The 19,404-nt window shown below is 39.7% G+C and overlaps 1 protein-coding gene across 1 annotated transcript; it reads left to right on the top strand.

Moving 5' to 3' along the window:
* Window positions 1–396: 396 nt before the first annotated feature.
* Window positions 397–11,749, top strand: LOC139936073 (homeobox protein SIX1-like). Its single transcript, XM_071930803.1, has 2 exons — window positions 397–1,252; window positions 3,090–11,749. Exons 1-2 carry the CDS (start codon window positions 699–701, stop codon window positions 3,463–3,465), a joined length of 930 nt encoding a protein of 309 aa, XP_071786904.1. The 5' UTR covers window positions 397–698; the 3' UTR covers window positions 3,466–11,749.
* Window positions 11,750–19,404: the final 7,655 nt, after the last annotated feature.

Here is a 19,404-nt window from a genome sequence, read left to right as displayed (position 1 = left end):
TCTCTACGACTCTCTTTCTCTGTACGTACCGAAATGCCTTGCATGAGGGTAGTGTGCTGTGACTAGTGACATACCTGGTAAGATATGTTGTGACTGGCGAGCGCAGACGAGAATTTTCTCTCCAGATACCATGCGTTGTTGGCATAGGGGGTATATATTTTTATTGCTAGGTTATACGCTGACGAGTCGTGTATGAACATAGCCCATATAGCTAGTTACACGATTCAATGCCGTATACGAGAGCACGGAGCTGGCTACATCTTTCACCCATGGCCTCAACAGAGCACTGACAGCAAGTCCACACCCAGTGCCGTTTCAGGTTACACTGATTGACAGCGTTGCCATGGTTCCTAATTCCTGTTCGCCCTCAATGGCCCGACGACCGATGCTGGGCAGAAAGCCAATCACAGCCATCGATAGTAAAAGGCTCGGGCATAGCGTGTGACTGTCAGTACGAGTGGTGTCAAAGGCTTGCAAGAGAACTTCTCGTGAGGATCGGCAGCGGTACACTGTGTTCTTCACCGTCGTCGCTACCCGGCATCGCATCGGGGTTTATTATTTTGTTTTGTGGTGAAATCTTTCCCACTTTGGAGGAAGAGTTGTCAGTCGGGTTACACAGACTGGGAGAGAAGGAGAGCAAAAGCAGATAGCTGAATTTGTCTAACATTATTCTCCTGTGTTGTGGCTGAAGCATCATCATGTTGCCATCGTTCGGGTTTACGCAAGAACAGGTAGCCTGTGTATGCGAAGTTCTGCAGCAGTCCGGCAATATTGAACGCCTTGGAAGATTTCTCTGGTCGTTGCCAGCCTGCGAACACCTCCACAAGAACGAGAGTGTACTCAAAGCCAAGGCCATCGTCGCCTTTCATCGGGGTAACTTTCGGGAACTGTACAAGATCTTGGAAAGCAATAATTTTTCTCCTCACAACCACCCGAAACTGCAAGCTCTGTGGCTCAAGGCGCACTACATCGAGGCTGAGAAACTACGCGGACGGCCACTCGGAGCCGTCGGTAAATACAGGGTACGACGAAAGTTCCCTCTCCCAAGGACCATCTGGGACGGGGAAGAGACTAGTTATTGCTTCAAGGAGAAATCAAGGGGAGTGCTTAGGGAATGGTACTCACACAACCCATACCCATCACCACGAGAAAAACGAGAATTGGCTGAAGCGACGGGACTCACCACGACTCAAGTTAGCAATTGGTTCAAAAATCGGCGGCAACGGGACAGAGCTGCAGAGGCTAAAGAAAGGTGAACAAAACTCAAATTATATGTTTACTTTTAAACACCCATTCTAATAAATGAATATATTCATATAATTTGTTGTGTATGTCGCGGTTTTCTAACCTTGCACTATCTGGCAATATAATCCGTGCCGGTCGAGAAGAATGCGTGAATGGTAAGATAACTCGGCCGGGGAGAGCCCGAGTTGTTGACAGGGGCATCGCGCCGCGCGTCCCACGTGCAGAGAGCCGAAGCTGTGTAACTCGACACCACCGTACTTTCCTCAGGATCGTTCGCCGTTTACCGTAGCTTCCTTCGAAGGGGCAAAATATGGTAAATTGCAGGCAGGGGGGAGACAGACAAAAGAAGTTAGAGTGAACAGCCATCTCTGCCGGCTAGCATGGTCATACTTATTTTTGTTGGAGCCGATGTGTGACAATAAGAAGAATTTCAATTGAACATTTAGATGACACATAATTCATCGTCAGGCTGCCACAAAAAAAAAACTCTCTAAAAACATACTTACGAAAATGAAACCTGATCAAATTTTCATTCCAAGATGATTTTAACAATAGCTATTTTTTTTTCTTCTATTAAATTCTGCGCATAACATTTGGTTAGGTGTTTTCTAAACAAAGTGATATTCAGTCTAAATATTACTTGCATCACGGCACTTGTAAAATGTCAGCACCGTCGACGGCAGAGAAATATGCGCACCGCAGCGCCGGGGAAAAATGTATTTAGGTCATGCAATGTTATGTGGCAGAAGGGCAAACAATCTAGTGAGGTCGCCACTATATTTATAATACTCGATCCGTTTGCTCAGTTCCTACAAGAAGCTTTTCAAAACCGGCATTCCTCTTTTTTTTCCAAATAAGAAGAAGTAGATTTGTGTTTATTCCGATGCACTGTTTACCTGATATATTTGAACATATTTGAATTGTCAATAGACACTGTTATTACTGATTAGTTGTCAGTAGTGTTTGGCAATGCCCTGCCGATATTATTAGAAGAATATTGCCTAGACCGCGCCATTATCATTAATCAATCTAATACTTGGATTATTACTTGTGCCTCTCCAAATACCCACGGGAACTGAGAATTGTCATTGAATTACTGATTATTAACACTGAGACAGTTTCAGAATGCATGTAAATCAGTTGCCGATCTTATTGTAAATTTAAAAACACATTGGTCAGGGATCATGCAGATACAGGTCACAAAATACAAGTTTATTGTATTGGATAATTGTTATATGAAAACTAGAACATCTAGGATTCTTTTCCGAAAAGACGTTTGTCACGATGAACTGATGAATCATAATCGGCTATTTGATGGTAATCATTACATTTGCTATTTCCCTAACAGTCAATCGGACTTTTCATGAAATGAGAATAATATGTCAATTTCTTTTTTGTATAATCAACCACGTTAGATGGACATTTGGAGAATCCATTAATACCCAATACTTATGCGTTTCCAATTTTCAATATTTTGAAAAATTTTGGACTAAATGTTGTCATTTGTATAAGTGAAGATCGTTTAAATTCTACCTCCATGGTTTCACAAACTTAAGGGTTTAGCAAAATTAAGATATATATTGATTCGTTTCACAATACACTTTCAAATTCAATACATATTGTGTTAAAGCAGATATTGTTAGTGGAAATCATACACTTTAGATTGTGAACAAATTACTTTCTGAATATACCAATAGCTATATCTTTTTGAAAATAATCCATTATTATAATACTGGCGAATACATACTCGGTCTTTTCATTCGGGAATGATATATTTTGTTTATCACATGCTTATTGTTTTGTATGTTTTTGTTCCATTGATGTGGGTTTTCTGGTGTATACAGGGAGAGTGCCGAGCAAGACAACAAGGGTAAAATGGCCACGCCGAGTACAAGCTCAGAGGAAGACCTGGGTATGGTCATGAACGGCAAGGAAAACCTGGGTGATGTGACGGAGTTAGGGGCACCAGCATCAGCGTCGGTTCACCATCACCATCACCACCAGCACCCCCACCCTCATCCTCACCACCAACACCATCAGCAGAGTCTGATGATGAGCGAGCTGAGTAAAGCCAACCTCATGTCACCCATGACTAGCCTGCCGCCCGTATCCGACGTGGGCCTGACGCAGGTCAACATGTCCGACTCCGTGCTTCAGAACTCGCTTCAGAACTCAATGCTCGCACCCATGTCCAACAACCTTGTGGATATAGGATCGTAGCGACTGTGGTCTCAACCAACACAACACATAGACACATCATCATCCCTTCATGAAGAAAACCACAACCTGCCAGAAGAACATTGCGAGTCGGTTTTGAATGTAAGTCTCCTATCAAAAATGATGTGACACTATTATGTAGTCTTATCATGTCAGTTGACTCATATACTATTCTCCATGATTTTACATGGAACCCAATCGAACATGGTTTATATTTCTTGATACAACTAATGTATGTGATCGCCATCTTGCCTGGTTGTGACACAGTGTGTTATTGATAACAATAACGAAGCATTGTCCTCAGATTTTTTTCTTTTACCATTATTTAAAAACGATGTTATAAATTTTATGTAATATATTTTACGGGAAACAAGGTCTTTATTTCCTTTTTAATTCACGCTGTGGTTGTAAATGGATTATTTTTGTTGTTCCTTTTACCGTCTAAAAACAACCCATGTTCTTTGGTTTAACTTTCTTCTTTACTGTAATAGAGCTTTTATTGTGTAAGGAATGGAACATGATATAAACAAGAGTAGATCATTTTTGAAACACAATGCCACCGCTGCATTCTTTAGTTTGATATTAAAATGTCCGGTTGCACCTTATGTAAACATTCAAAACAAAAACTGACTTTCTCCGCCTAACAGTTATTTTTTTTTTTAGAGTTAAATTGTTTTCTGGAATGGTCTGGCTATAAGTTTTTCCTACTATTGGTCGTTGTATATGAACATTATCTATCCGGCTCATGCAGACATACGAATTTAAAACAGCCATTAGAGGGCTTACCAACTATCGGCAATTCATATTCAGAAAGTTTAAACTTCCACGGGGGAAAACAGATCGTCCAGGGGTTATTTTTTAAAAACATAGAATGTGTGACCGTTTGTTGATGCGTACGGTCAACATGTACCGGTGCCTCAGCATCAATATATACGGCATGGAAACCGCGGCTATTTCCCATCATATGCACTCGCTCATAAGAGCCCCCCCCCTAAAAAAAACTTGGCAATAAGAGCGCGAAGAAGAAGAAAAAAAACCTGTTCAAAAGCATTCCCCGTCTCGTTCTTGAACCATGGAGGAACTGACCCGGGAGGTAAGAAGGTGTGCAGAGGGAATTGGTACGTTTACGCTGATACCAGGAGTATGTTGCACAAGAAGGCCTGCAAGTGATACCCAATCCATCATCTTAAACCCCTCCCGGAGGTCTGTGTTATAACAATGCTCCTCGGTGAAGATGGAACGATGCCGGGGCGTATGGGATGGGGGAGAGAGAGAGGGGGAGCGAGCATGAGAGAGAGCGACACCGCGATGGCCATTACTGGGGGATGGATGAAGGGGTAAAAAAGTTGGCCATCAGGGGGTCCGAGGGGAGGATATTTATAAACGCCAGTGACTTGATCCTTGCTCTGAGGTACACGCTTCTAAAACCGATAGCCTTTTTGCAGTCAAGTATCACTATGTTGCTGTGTTCATAATAGCCGTATGGCCAGCATCATCTTAAACCTTAAACCGTACCAAACCATACGTGTGCAGTAATGGAAACATATTTGAATGACAATGTAAATGTTGAACTAGTCTTGATTTGCACGAGATGACTTTCCCCCCCTCATGATTGCGCAATATTCCCCCTTGCGTATAGTTATCGTATTCGTTTAGAATGCCCGTGCTAGCCCCTCTGTTCTCATGACGTGCTGAAACATCCTCTGATCCTCAATGTTTTCCCGCACCAATAACAAAAAGAAAGAAATCATCAAGTATCATGCAGGTTTTTATAGTATGTCTGTCATTACTTTGTCATCGGTCTTTACCTTTAGATTTCCCGTTGAACCCTCTGCTGATCATTCTGCTTATAGGGAACTGCATCGTGGCTGAGAAATAACTCGGGGTAGGGGAGGCTGGGGGAATGGCGATGCAATGAGAGTAGCCAAAGAAAAACTCCTGACGATCTAACAATCGGTGACCATGGTTATGATGATTGTACACCAGGGTAATCTGAGGTCCTGCGAGACTAGGTCCCGACCACTCTGGCTCTATACAACAGAGCCCCTTTTACAGCATCCCACGCCCACGGAGAAGGGTCTGATTATAGGAGTGAATAGCAGAGTACACCCTTCCAATTACTTAGATTTCACCCGTTATTCGTCCGCTGGCCCTTGTTCGCCGTGGCATCCACAGTGTATTGAGGGTGAAGTGGTAGGGGTCAAATGCACGCCGTTCAAAAAGCCTGATTGCGAGGTTCAGAGAATGACTGTGGTATTGGTTTTCACGCCACACCATCACCATATCAATACCATGTTGTCTTTGAAAGCACAATCAATTTAATAACTGCATTGAAAAGGGGGGGGGGGGTGGCTGGGGTTGCATACACACAGCGAACCCAAGCCTTGGTGTGCATCTGCATGTCAAAACTTGATATGTCACGCATTGAGTCTATGTGTTTTGGCTCAAGTAAAAACATCCAGTCCCCCACTCCCGCCATTTTGTTGTTTTTTTTTGTTGACAAAATGGCCACTCAGTCAAAATTGTCTCTCTCACACGGAGAGCAATTTTTCATTAATAATTTTTTTTCCCTGAGATAATCCCTCGGCCGATGAACCCTAGGAATGATCAGTAAGGTAGCTTTAGAAAGATACTGAGGTAGAGATTGCTGCACAAGTGATGTACCAATTCCAAGGTTAAAGTCGCCTTGTATTATGGTGACCTTAAGTAAGGTCACTGTGTCATTCAGAGAATGGTTTCAAGTTTCCGGTAAAATTAAGTATCATAATTACTTTCGTTGTCTAGCCACATCATCTTTGTCAAATTATTCTCAGTTTCCTAATTACAACACCAACTGTGGAATTGGTTTTCCATTCCAAGTCTGAAATATCAACAATTAAAACAAAACTAAAACAAAAACAATAGCATGTTGTGCTTTGGGAAAAGCATGAAATCACTTTGAGATCATGAGCAGAAGTTTCATCAGTCCCTAGCGCCATCTTTAGCAAGCCTTGCTAAACATCCCCTTTTATTGACCCGTATGCAAAGACAACAGTGATGATTACATTACTCGCTGCCGAAGATCTGTTTTTAAACAAACGAAGACAAGTCCGCCAAGAATTTCACCGTTGGCCCTGCCACTCTCCGCGCCTCATCCCCCAATAAGATCCGCACCGAGGTTCTAAAAACTATACCTCGTTGTTTTTAGTTCTTTCTTTGGCTACTCTATAAAACAATGATTTCATAACGGTTAGTTTTTATGATTGCGTTGGGAAGTACGGCACCGGGGGTTATGTGTAGTTGTTTGGCGGTGAAACTGAGGACAAACTGTGCCTCGTTCGCGTGGCGGTTTACGGTGGAAGCATCGGCAACTCTGTTGCATCCTATTATGGTCGCGTAGCCCGCAAGAAAATTTCTGTAAATATGGCTTCTTCCTGTTCCTGTATTTACTCTGACCTCTGGGAATCAGTGTATGTTCAGTAGACAGGTTTGTTTGTCTCATAAATGATGGATTATGTTGATCATCATGCACTGCACATACCCAATTCCCGTCGTACCCCCACTCGTCTCTTGCAGACGCTGCGACGTGCGTATAGCGACAATTTCTATCTTTCTGTTTTTAGATGTTTTGTTGTTGTCCTCCCCCAACAAACGTTGTTTTGGTTTTATCCAGGAAATTCACTTGTTTTGGTATCAGTTGGGAAGTGGTTTGTGAATTGTGTGGCTTTTGAGGGCATGCAGTACACCGGTCCTTCTAAACGAAAAGTAAAATGGGAAATATTTAATGCAGGTCTGATCAATAACCTGTGAATGACATGCTGTATTATTTCCTGAAAAAAAAAAAGCTGATCGAAAGTGTAAGATGATTTTACGAGGACTTTCAATACACAAGGACAAAACAGCCGAGTAGTTTTTCAAAACCCAGTAATATTTCAATTTCACTGTTTGTAGTCAACCCGAATTTTTTTATTTAAAAGTCCTGCGTGTTCTTGTGCACAAATCCAATTTAAACTGACTGCAAAGAAAATGTTTTCTTCGCATACTTCTCAACGTTAATCGTTTTTTCTTTGAATTTCTTAGGCAAGTTTTACATACAAATTTATAAGAATATTCCCTACTTGGGTTATTCTCACACTCTGCCACTTAGAGCACAATAAATCCCAAACGAGTTCTATATTAAACTGAGAGTGTTAACTGGAAATTCTAATGGCGAAAGGAAACAAGAGTCCACGGGAATTGTGTAGTCAAACAGAGGTACCGGTGCAATTGCCAACACAACACTCGAGCTCTGCCGTGCTCCGTGCGGTACGGTGCCCAGTGACCGTATCGTGGTGGCCGCTCATTGACAATTCCCCGTCGTACCTCTTACGAACACGCCGGCGTCTACGATGCTTCTTCAATGGCACAATTAAAAACGCTCCCCCTCTCGGTTCACACAAATCGTCGACCGATGGCCAAATATTCCTCTTCGGGCAAAGCCTCTTTTAGTTCGACTCGGTCAGCCCTTTTTACTCTTTTATTGGTCACACGTGTCCTTCAACTTTTTTTCCCAGGTCATCTTGTCAGAGTATAGGGGGCGTTTCCAACCCCATCCCCAACCCTGAAGCATAGAGGAGCTAGCACGAACATTTAGTCCTTCAATCAGTTTCATAAAGAGAGAAAGAAAAAAGAAAGAAAAAGCCCCAAAAGATAGCGAGCTTAGCTGTAAGAACCCAAATATAACGTTATAACCCGCGATATTTCAGATTTTGTAGCGGGAATTCGCCAGGCCTTTTGTTGTTTCGGCAGCGCTGGTGTCGCCGACACAACGCCTGCAGGTTACGATTTGTCCAGAAAAGTCTTGTATTTAGCTTCATGCGGTTCATTTGCGCTCATTGTATTATACCATTATTAACGCCTCATCAAATCTGATAGCTGCGATATGATCGTCCTGACACCGGTCTTATTATTTTGTTTTGGCCGTAACAAGTGGAGGGAAAATAGATAGGGCGTCATGTCATAATTCGAAACAGTCCCAACTGCGACGCTATGATTGCTTTTAAACCCACTCCACATTGTGCATATAACGGTAAAGGGAATATAGCCGCCATTTTGTTGAGTAGATCGGATGCAAATCTTTTGGGCGGGAAACGTTAATTTGCGGAAACAGAAATGACCAATCTAATCACAAAGGGGGTTGGTGTTAACTTGAGAGCATTCACATTACAATCATTTCTTGTTGTTTAGTCGAGCACTTCAATCCAACAATACGGCAAATTAGCGGACCATATGAGATCACGTGTGCTGATATAATCATTGGCAACTGCAGCACAAAGAACTTGCGACGGTGCGGAAAATTGCCACACTGAATGTGAACGGTGTTGGTTCGGGCGGTGGGCACACATCACTCGGCTGTAAAACCTTCACATCTTTTTCTCATTTTACTCTGGAAATGCTTCATTCTCGAGCAATAACGACCACACGAAGGAGAGTGTAATTGGCATTTTAATATTTTATCAGCCTAATGTACGCGTGGTATTTCGGTTTGGAAACTGTAATGTTTAATGTGATTTCAATTTAATCATTATATTTGGTTTTGAGTGTATGGTTTAAATGGAAGTAGTGGCCGTTGGTGAGGTGTCCGTGAACAGATTCATAATATGATCCACGAAAAAGGAACAATTTTGTTAAAGTACCATTTCATGTCATACACAAGAACATTTTGTTCACTCGACCCTAGATCTTTAGTGGAATATCTCCCTTGATTTCCAGTTGGATATTCAGCTAATTTTCCTATTTAATCCACCAAGCTTTCAAATAATAATGCAGATTTCTGCTTGCCACAGGTGTATAAAAAGCATTTCATATGAGTTATGAAGTCGGACCAATTGCTTCCAATCCTTTGTTGTGTAAGCAAATCTGACTTCTTCTTCAAAATACTCTACATATATTTTTGTTTTCATTCAGGCCTATTTTGGGAGCTATTTACATTACGCAACCGTCTGCTCAAGGATTATATTCCAGAAATATCAGCTTGATAATAATATACATATAATATTGTGAGTTTGAAAGGAAACATTGAATTTTGTGACTGAATATCTCAAATATGAAATGCTGATTATCTCGTTTGACACGTGCTCACCTTTGCCCGGTTGGTAATAATAATAGCCTACCCAAATCCAGAACTCCCTGCAGATGATATTTGAAACAATAAGTTTCAACATTGAACAAACAAAACACAGGGATGGTTAACCACATACGTTAAAGGGGGAGTTGGTACGTATATTTTGAAATATCACCTTAAAGGTGCAGTTGGTTTTGGATGTTTATATAAAATGTAGAAATTCGAAAAAGTTGTCACGGTTTTGTTTTTGTTTTTGCGGGAACACCAAAATGTAAGTTTTTGTATATTTTGATGATGGCATAAAATTATTTCCTGACAACAGTCAAACAAACAGCATGGAATATTAATCGGATCATAAGCGGACCAGAAGTAAAAGATTATGCTTCCAAAAAATTTAAAAATAACATCCAGTATTTGAACATCGATGCTCGGTATATCATGTTTTATTCACAGTCCATCATCTTTTAAACATTCGGAGAATGAGTAAATTCTGATTGAAAAACACTAATCGAAATCTCACCAGCAAAAGAACAAAACTCAGGCTAGACATTCGAGCAAATATTGAATCAAAATGTGACACTTCTTTAATTCTCAAAACATCGAGGATCTATTGATGCATTGATAATAAAAGGCCTAAAATTAAAATGAAGGCTTTTGTACTGACGTCACAGACGCCATGTTGGAGTTCAGCGTCTTTTGATAACAACCACCATGTTTGGTTTAGACGGTACATTTCGTTTATAATAAAGTACATGCGTGCCTCTCCAAGATGGCGTCTGGAGTGCAAGGTCCCCTTTGTCACATTTGGATTCTTATTTTAACCAGTTTAGGCTTAACTTGTATCAAATTTCTTCTATATATTTTTGCCTTCCCCCCAATGCTGGAGCAATGGTTCACCTTGTACAGTTGTTTTGTTACCGAGTGTGGAAACACGTTGGTCTGGAAATCAGTGCAGCTTTGCAAAAACTGGGCATGAATAGAGAGAGATCTCTGCATACATCATTGGTTCAACCCCTGCTTCAACAGCACAAAGACGAAAAGTGAAAGGCTCGGCTGCTTATTCCATGAGCATAAAAAAAGAAAAAAGAAAAAAAAAAAAAAAAACACCCCTGTGATTATTTCAGCTCACGGGAAATAGTGGGGTCTTTGAATTCATGCACAATGTCCAAACTAGAATTACGTAAACGGCTGTGGGTTTTTTCTCCTCTGGAGAGCTCTTGAGATCGAGGTGAGCAGTCGCCAGCTTTTTGGCAATTATAGCTTGCAGGATCAGTCGCAGCTATTTGTGTTAATTAACCAATGGTGTATAGAGAGACTCAATTGCTCTTGCAAATACTCCTCAAACAGACTCAGTAATTTTTAGTTTTTTTATTCCTTGCACGGTTTATAATTTATGGAAGAAGATCGGTTTTTTTGTTGTGTATGTGTATAGTTTGGGAAGTATGTTTGTATATTAAAGATAAAATGCATGATGTGGAGAGTGTAAAACTATCGACGACATTGCACGAATTTATAGGTATTTTCACGTGTCCCTGTATCGGGGCTTGAATTACAAGATGGCTAGAAATAATCTGCATGGAAATAATTATTTAAACAAAGATAAAGTGTCACTTACTGCGCATGTGGACTTGATGACCTGCAGAAAGTCTATTCTTCACGGCATTATTTGATTTCTTTATACGGTTTAGTGCAGACCCGAATCATATATCCATAGAGGATCGAAACAAAAACCCACTCATTTTGGGAGATCTGTTTCAACAAGAAATAATTAATTTAGTGTAATATTATTGACGCTTTGCATGGTGAAAGAGTATATTTTTAGCATTATGGATTTTGTTTCCTACGGAAAATTCATCATCATTCTGTGGATTTACGATTTGGTGATGAGGAAAGTGGTTGAATTTGTTTCTTCGTGCCCTTTCCTTACTCTGCACAAGAAGTTTCTGAATGTTTAAGACTGTATAATTTAAAACAACGGTTCCTCACTATTTGAGTATTGTTTGTACACGGACACTTATTAATGTAGTGTCATTTGTTTCTTAAATAGTGCTTTTATTGACTGGAAAAACTAAAACACGAGGCTGAGTATCTGGATAGTGTATATTTATGATTTGTCACATAGCACAGGGTTGTATGAACGAGCCGACAAATCACTTATGTTAACTTCTGATGAATAAAACGTGGAATAAACGAGTCGGAGGCCCAACAGAGCATTGCTGTTTCTTGTACAATTTTTGTCGTGTCTTTCGAGATTGCTGCAGACAAGTTACTTCCCCTGGTTTCAGACCGCGCATATTATATTAATATTCCACAGCGGAGCTCCCCTTATCTCGTGGGATCTCGCAAGCCTTGGCAAACGCCACGAGATTGAGCGAGACGAAACACGGTTTGCCTTTGTATAACTCCAGTTGTGGAACCAATTTATCGATCGGGTAGAAATGATTTTTTTTTTGAGAATTGAAAAATGAAACACTTTATTATAATATCACTTTAGTATAATATTAGTCAGGGTCCCAGTACTTGTTGGTTTTTGTAGTTTAGGAAACGGGTATGGAACAACCCAGAATGCTAAACTTAAAGGTGATGATTAATATGGGAATAAATATAATTTTTGAATTGAATTGAATTGAATACTTTACCCAAATTAAGCTTTTGTATTTGTAATTTTCCCGGAATAACATCTTTGTAAAAAAGGGGGCAATAAGTGACTTGTTTTTATTTTCATTCAGATGCGAAAAGGTTAAAAAATATTATGTTCGCCATTTTGTAAAATTGCCATGCACAGAAACGATTGAGCGATGCCATTCCCCATCCATGTACGTGGTATTACTATGGTCACGTGTTGACTCAATAGTGATTGTATGCAGTACCACATTAAGCATATCTTAGACAAATAAAGGTAAGATTCTAATACTGAAAAGATGGAATCCAAATACGTAACAACTTCGCGGACAAATGCGCCAGGCTCTGCGTGGATTCTATCGAGCAAGCTCATCAGCATGTGTAAATTTGATTGCACAGTCGGCATGTGGGTTTGTTTCCCCGTTCACGATGGAGCGAAAGACCGAGGAGAGTGGGAAGCGATTTGAAGAGGAATAGACGTTGTGTATTTGAGCTACGAGTGCTAAGAGAAATCACTATCTTCATCCACGGCGACGAAAGCTGACGGATTGTCTTCATTCCCCGTCGATTCCTGTATTCGCTATCACTGCCTCTAATCTCAGTTGTACATACATGTATACATCGTATTATCTTATCATTGCCATCACTAGAAATACGGGCTATACTTTATAGCCCTGCCGGTTACACGAACGAAAAGGTGTCAGAAACGATTTATGATGATCGTTTTATTAGCCATGAAGAGGTTTCAAAATGGCTGTGTCTCTTTAATTCAAGGGTAAATTAAGCAAAGTCTTTGAAATCTTTCTGACTTTGTCTTAACGCTCTGTATTGCAAAAGAGTAAGATTTTGAGTCGACAGTGAAAACATATAGCTAGAAGTCTGTTGTATCTTTATACTGTGGCACATATTTCTGCAATAATAAATGATTTTGTTGTAATGCTGAGTGATACATAGTGACGGGGCCAGACCAGCGGCAACAAACTTGGGTGTAGGGAGTAATGAATGGAGCAATATGGACACAAAAGACCGATGTTTGCTGTAAAAGGGAATCGTAATAAGGTGACTGGAATGCTATACGTCTGGGGATATCGCTGTAGATACGCCATCTTTGGGAGCCTTGCTGATCTACTCCCTAAAAGAATTACCTGTGAGAATTGATATTTTGATAACGTTAATGGTTCATGGAGAAAATGTAAAATGGAATTTTCAGGAAAGTGAAGAACTGAAGTCGTTCAGTTGCGCTTAAAGGCAGTGGACACTATTGGTACCTACTCAAAATAATTATTAGCATAAAACCGCACATGGTAACGAGTAATGGGGAGAGCTTGATAGTATAAAACATTTTTAGAAACGGCTCCCTCTGAAGTGGAGTAGTTTTCGAGAAAGTAGTAATTTTACACGAATTTGATTTCGAGACCTCAGATTTAGAATTTGAGGTCTCGAAATCAAGCATCTGAAGGCACACAACTTCGTGTGACAAGGGTGTTTTTTCTTTCATTATTATCTCGCAACTTTGACGACCGATTGAGCTCAAATTTTCACAGGTTTGTTATTTTATGCATATGTTGAGATACAGCAAGCGAGAAGACTGGTGTCTCGCAATTGCAAATAGTGTCCAGTGTCTTTAAAGGCACTGGACACTGTTGGTAATTGCTTGATTGGTAATGAGCAAAGGAGAGCTGTTGATGGTAAAACACATTGTAAAAATGTCTTACTATAAAGCCTTTCTAAGTATCTAAAAGCACAAGGGTGTTTTTTTCTTTCATTATTCTCTTGTAACTTCTACGATCAATTGAGTCAAAATTTTCACAGATTAGTTATTTTATTATTCATATCTTGGGATGCACCAAGTGAAAGTCTATGACAATTCAAAACGTGTCGAGTGCATATAAACCGTTTTCTAATAAAAGTCGGTCACTGCTAGCAGTTTATACTTGTTAAAGGCAGTGGACACTATTGGTAATTACTCAAAATAATTATTGCCATAAAACCTTTCTTGGTGACGAGTAATGGGGAGAGGTTGATGGTATAAAACATTGTGAGAAACGGCTCCCTCTGAAGTGCCATAGTTTTCGAGAAAGAAGTAATTTTCCTCAAATTTGATTTCGAGACCTTAAGTTTAGAACTTGAGGTCTCGAAATCAACCATCTAAACACACACAACTTCGTGATGCAAGGGTTATTTTTCTTTCATTATTATCTCGCAACTTCGATGACCGATTGAGCTCAAATTTTCACAGGTTTGTTATTTTATGCTTATGTTGAGATACACCAACTGTGAAGGCTAGTCTTTGACAATTACCAATAGTGTCCACTGCCTTTAACTACTGACGAATTTTCTTTAATGTGTTACGCAGCACTTTTTTTTTTCGCTGATGTTTTGTTTGTTGTCCTGTTTGTTTGTTTGTTTGTTTGTTTGTTTGTTTGTTTGTTTGTTTGTTTGTTTGTTTGTTTGTTTGTTTGTTTGTTTCTTTCTTTCTTTTTTCTTTGTTTGTGTACATTTGCATTTAAGCTCATGCAAATTCTCATTTGAAATCGAAACTTGTATGTCTCCATTGACAAATCGGCACAATTAGTTCCTCAACGATGAAGTTGTTACCTCTCTGGTGCAAATAATTTACATGCGACCTCATCAGCATATAATATTGAAGAAGAAGAAGAAAAAGAAAAAACCCCAGAAACTTTATACCCCATAAAGTATTCAGACTTGACGAGTCAATACATCATTTTTCAACCTCGGCTCTGTTCCATAAGGGTAACACCGCAGTCGCATGTTAACTTAATTTACAAGGACAAGTACAAACTGCCGTGCCCACATTATGGGAGATGATTTAAACGCGAACCCAGGTTAAGGGGACAGCAATGTGCCGCCGAGCCAACCCACCGATAACAACGCGTGTCACGGTCACGTACCAAAGCTCTCTCCACAGACGTACATTCAGGCTTTTTTGTGCCCACAGTTTCACCTCCTAGGAGCGGAGTTTCAGGGTGTTGGATTTCTTTAGAATGTGATGCCAACTCGCCTGGTGTTTTCTTTTCTCTTTTTGAGGGAAATATGTTATCAAATAACAACATTATATACACGGAAGAAAAAGGCAAGGTGTTGTGTGTAGATTTGGTGGTTGAAACGGTTGACATTGTTCCAAGCGATACCAGACAGACCTCGGTCTTACGCATTGTACACGGGCTGCCATTGGCAATGAGCCTATTACATGGTTTGATTTTGAATAGCGCGATGACAAATATCATTAACGGTAAATGTTTGGGATATACAGAAACAAAAAATCTAATTTATCCTTTGTTCAAATGCCCCAAATCAGGCCGATCTGAATGCATGTGTCATCAAGCAATTGAAGACATTGTCAGTTGTAGTCCACTGATTCTTGTACCCATCAATCTGTCTATATGCAAGGTGTGTACTTGAGCGATATATACACACACGGTGCTCGCCTGCTGCTGTTCCTGATTCATTGCTCACACAAGTCAACATGTTTACTAAAAGGTGATAAGTATAGCATCTTATATACACATTCGGAAATTAGAAGAAAATGATAATGATGACAATACTCTAGGCTTATACACATTTCGTTTAGTAATGTTTGGTTCTTAAGCCTCGGTGCAAATTTGTCTATAAAGCTTTATTTTAAAGGCTATCAAGATGTTATATTTTACTGAAACGACTCTTATACATACCAGCTTCTTTGAGATTTACAGATAAAACTAAAGATATGTGCCTAGTGGCACGTCAATCAACACATTTTCAGCCATTCTTGTTTAAAATATTTCTTCTATTGTTTTATTAGTGATTTAAATGCATGCTTTAACTTGCTGTGCTAAATCGAAAGCATCTTAGTGTTTGGGGAACAAGGTTTTCAGATTGAGCTGTTCCAAGGGGAAACTGTCTTGATTTCAAACTTATCAATAGAGAGCCTTCCGATGGCCATTTGCTATGTTTGTTTTCCAGCTCATTATATACAGCTGATGTATGCGTTTAAAGGTATGGTCTAAGATTAGTTGTTGTCAACGATTCTTTTAGATAAAATTACAAAGAAAGTCAAAATAAAAGTCACATGTGAAAGTTTCATTTGAATGTAGTGTCTCCTTACTGAGGAAACGGTATTACCCCAAGAACATTGCATCTATCCACGTTTAGCGAGGTGATAACTGGTGATAACTACCACATCTCTGGCCGCAGCATTCACAAACGGCCACAAACCCTCAGAAATCCGAGATACGATTCATGCATGAATGGTTTCTCATGTTCAAATGTTGTATTTTGTAAACAACTATCCAAACTATTTTTCTTTGAAGGGAATTCTTTCTAAAAACGTCCTCAAAATAATTTAAAAACATTTTAGGAAGTACAATAAAAGGTATCATATTTATTAGTTATTATAATTAATCCCTTAATTCCTTTCCCCTCTCTTTTTCTATTAATGGATATGTATTTGTTTGTACTTGTTTTATGCCTCTGAAGAAGGTCCGGTTTGGATCGAAAGCTAAGGCCATCTACCCTATTTATTAATTTAGTTATTATAGTATATATTTTTAGAGAGGTAAAAAGTTGTAACGGATACCCCACCAACTTTCCCCAGGCCCAAACTGAAGGCGGTTCAAACCAACAAATAAACAAACAACAGCATAACTGGGTACAACAAATGTGTAACATAAAAATCACAATCAAAGACAATGGTAAAAGATAAATACTAACCATATTCAAGCAAAGCTTGTTGTGGTGTACCAACGCACAATGCATGTGAAAAACCCGGGTACACCCCTACCGAAAACATATTGTGGGAAAAAAACCCAACCCATTATCAATAGCTAATAGTTTGCAAACACATGAGACATTTTCTCGGTGTGTGAATGTCAGTGAACTTGATCCAACCGAAATAAAGTCAAAACTAATGCCGGGTTTCGGATGGGCAGTTCCCCCTGCTGGTTCAGCACTATGACGAGCCATCCACGGAATGCGTAGAAATAACAAGGTTATGCTCTACTTCGTGTCCTGAAATAATAATATAAAGATTCCCCACTCTCTTAGGCAGCACCTCCTACATCATTAAGGAACTCATCAAGCGCAAAGTGTATACACAGCCAATCTCATTAACATCACTATATGCCGGTATTATACGTTCAGGCATGAAGACAAATTTCTGAGAGATTCAATTCAAGGAAAGTAAATGACGTAGATTTTGAACCGAAGAACACAAAACGTCAACCACTTGGACGTGGGAAATTTTGAGTAACACGAGCCTTTCTTTTGGTGGAACAATTTAATGATACCATGGCTAGTAGAACATGATTTTCAATTCAGTTACATTAATCTCAAACTTGTATTTATTGCCATTTTGCATTTTAAAATATGTCTAACTTTTGAATTCAGACATGCATTAATGAACTTTCGTGAATGTTATAAAGCTAACGTCAAATCACGACCCTGCGTTTTTCTTCAACACTTTCAACTACAAAATTTTGAAAAACAAAGAAAAAAAGAAAAGAAAAGAAAAAAAAAAAAAACGAAAACAAAGTAAATCATTCAGCTGTACAAAGATGATCTCACTTCAGCTCCAGTTGATTGTAGGTTATTTCAATAAATCAATTAACACTAATAACCGAAAGTTGACAATGATAATTCTTTTCAAAGCTTGTGTTGATTTTGCTTGGTCTAAGAACAATGCTTTTAGTTTTGTTATTATTTCGCACTCTCAGTAAAGATTGCAGACTTCCACTTCATAAAAAGAAAACTGGACTGGCCCTGAAACTGACAACTGAAACGTTTACTTGTCATACACTCTTCAACTAAAGTGTTAAGTCAACAATTCAAACAAAAATCCCGGCCACTGTCAACTCTTTATTAAGTTAGACTAAACGTGTACAAGGGGTTAACCGAACAAGTTGAGAAATGTTTCTAGCCACTCTGGCAAAGTAAATTCAACTCAGTAGGGTTACATGAAGATAACTTACTGACCGGAAATCTTGTAAGTGTTGAATTAAACGGAGTTTTTTCCGAGAGTAGTTCGTCGACACGAAACAATTATTTAGCGGCGAAGCAATTGTTAGGTTTGCTGTCACTGTTAAAACGGTCCCAACACATTCCTAACGTCTTCTCGTTTTCAGGTAGTTCTTAATATAGATTTCTAGTGTATACAATCATACTGAGAAGAAAAGACTGGCGATTGAAAAACAACTTGTCCACCTGATATCGAAAAGAGTCACCTCTGTTCGTAAACAGAACGTTTTTAAGAGACGATTTCGAAGGAAACCAAATGTGTATAGATTTGTAATTTTAGGTCAGGGGAGGGTTGGGGCTTGGTAAATGGGTGCTACATTATGCAATGGTTTGGGGGTTTCAGCATGGGTTTTGAGCATGGGTTGAGCATGGGATTTTGGGTGTAGTAATAGCCAAAGGATGAACAAGAATAAGATTGAAGATGATGACCATACGATGAATAAACATCCACCGGGGTGAGCACAACGCATCTTGAATCAGCGTGCGTGTGTGCACAGCGAGTGACGATTAGTGCGGGCGAGTGTCCCTTGGTACTAACTGCTGTGGTTTGCTGTGGAGTTTAGCTTGAAACCCAGCCCTGGCCTGCGGTCGTGCGGGACGCGAACGTGCACTGCATGACATAAATATGCTGAGTTGAGGGACCATCCAACTCCAACTCATTTTCATGTTTTTATATATATATATATAATTTTTTTTTCCATTTCACAGAGATCAGAAAGGGGGTTGAACATGTCTCATTGTTTCCTTTGAATGCTGTGGCAGGTCAGTAGAAGGCCGAACGCCTTTAGGGAGGAAAAACCCACCAAAATGAGACACCCGTGCTAAGTGTTTTCTTTTTCGCAGGTCTGATCACGGACTCTTTTTCATCGGCCTGATTGCTAGGGTTTCTTTTTATAAAGGTTCAAATCTGGACCGGAGCGGCTGGGCTTGTCTCTGTAACGGGTTCATCAACCTTATGATACCCAATTGGTGTCACTGCGCTACGGAGACGGTAGATGAGACGTGGTCGGAGCTTACTCGGGGATATCCAAATGGAGCAGCGAATCTTCTAAATTATGAAAAAGAAAAAGAAAAAAAAATCATTCGTTTTAAAATGGAGGACTATTATTGCTCATTGATATGTGGAGGGTTAAGGGGACACGGTCAAAGACTGAGTATGAAACCGGCTTTGATACTGATAACATGTGTGCAACTCACGGGTAATAGAAATATTTGTGCATATACAT

This window comes from Asterias amurensis, chromosome 1 (genome assembly GCF_032118995.1).
Source record: "Asterias amurensis chromosome 1, ASM3211899v1".
Classification (NCBI taxonomy): domain Eukaryota; kingdom Metazoa; phylum Echinodermata; class Asteroidea; order Forcipulatida; family Asteriidae; genus Asterias; species Asterias amurensis.
The sequence above is the reverse complement of the archived record's forward strand: the minus strand, read 5'-3'. Positions and strand labels throughout refer to the sequence as shown.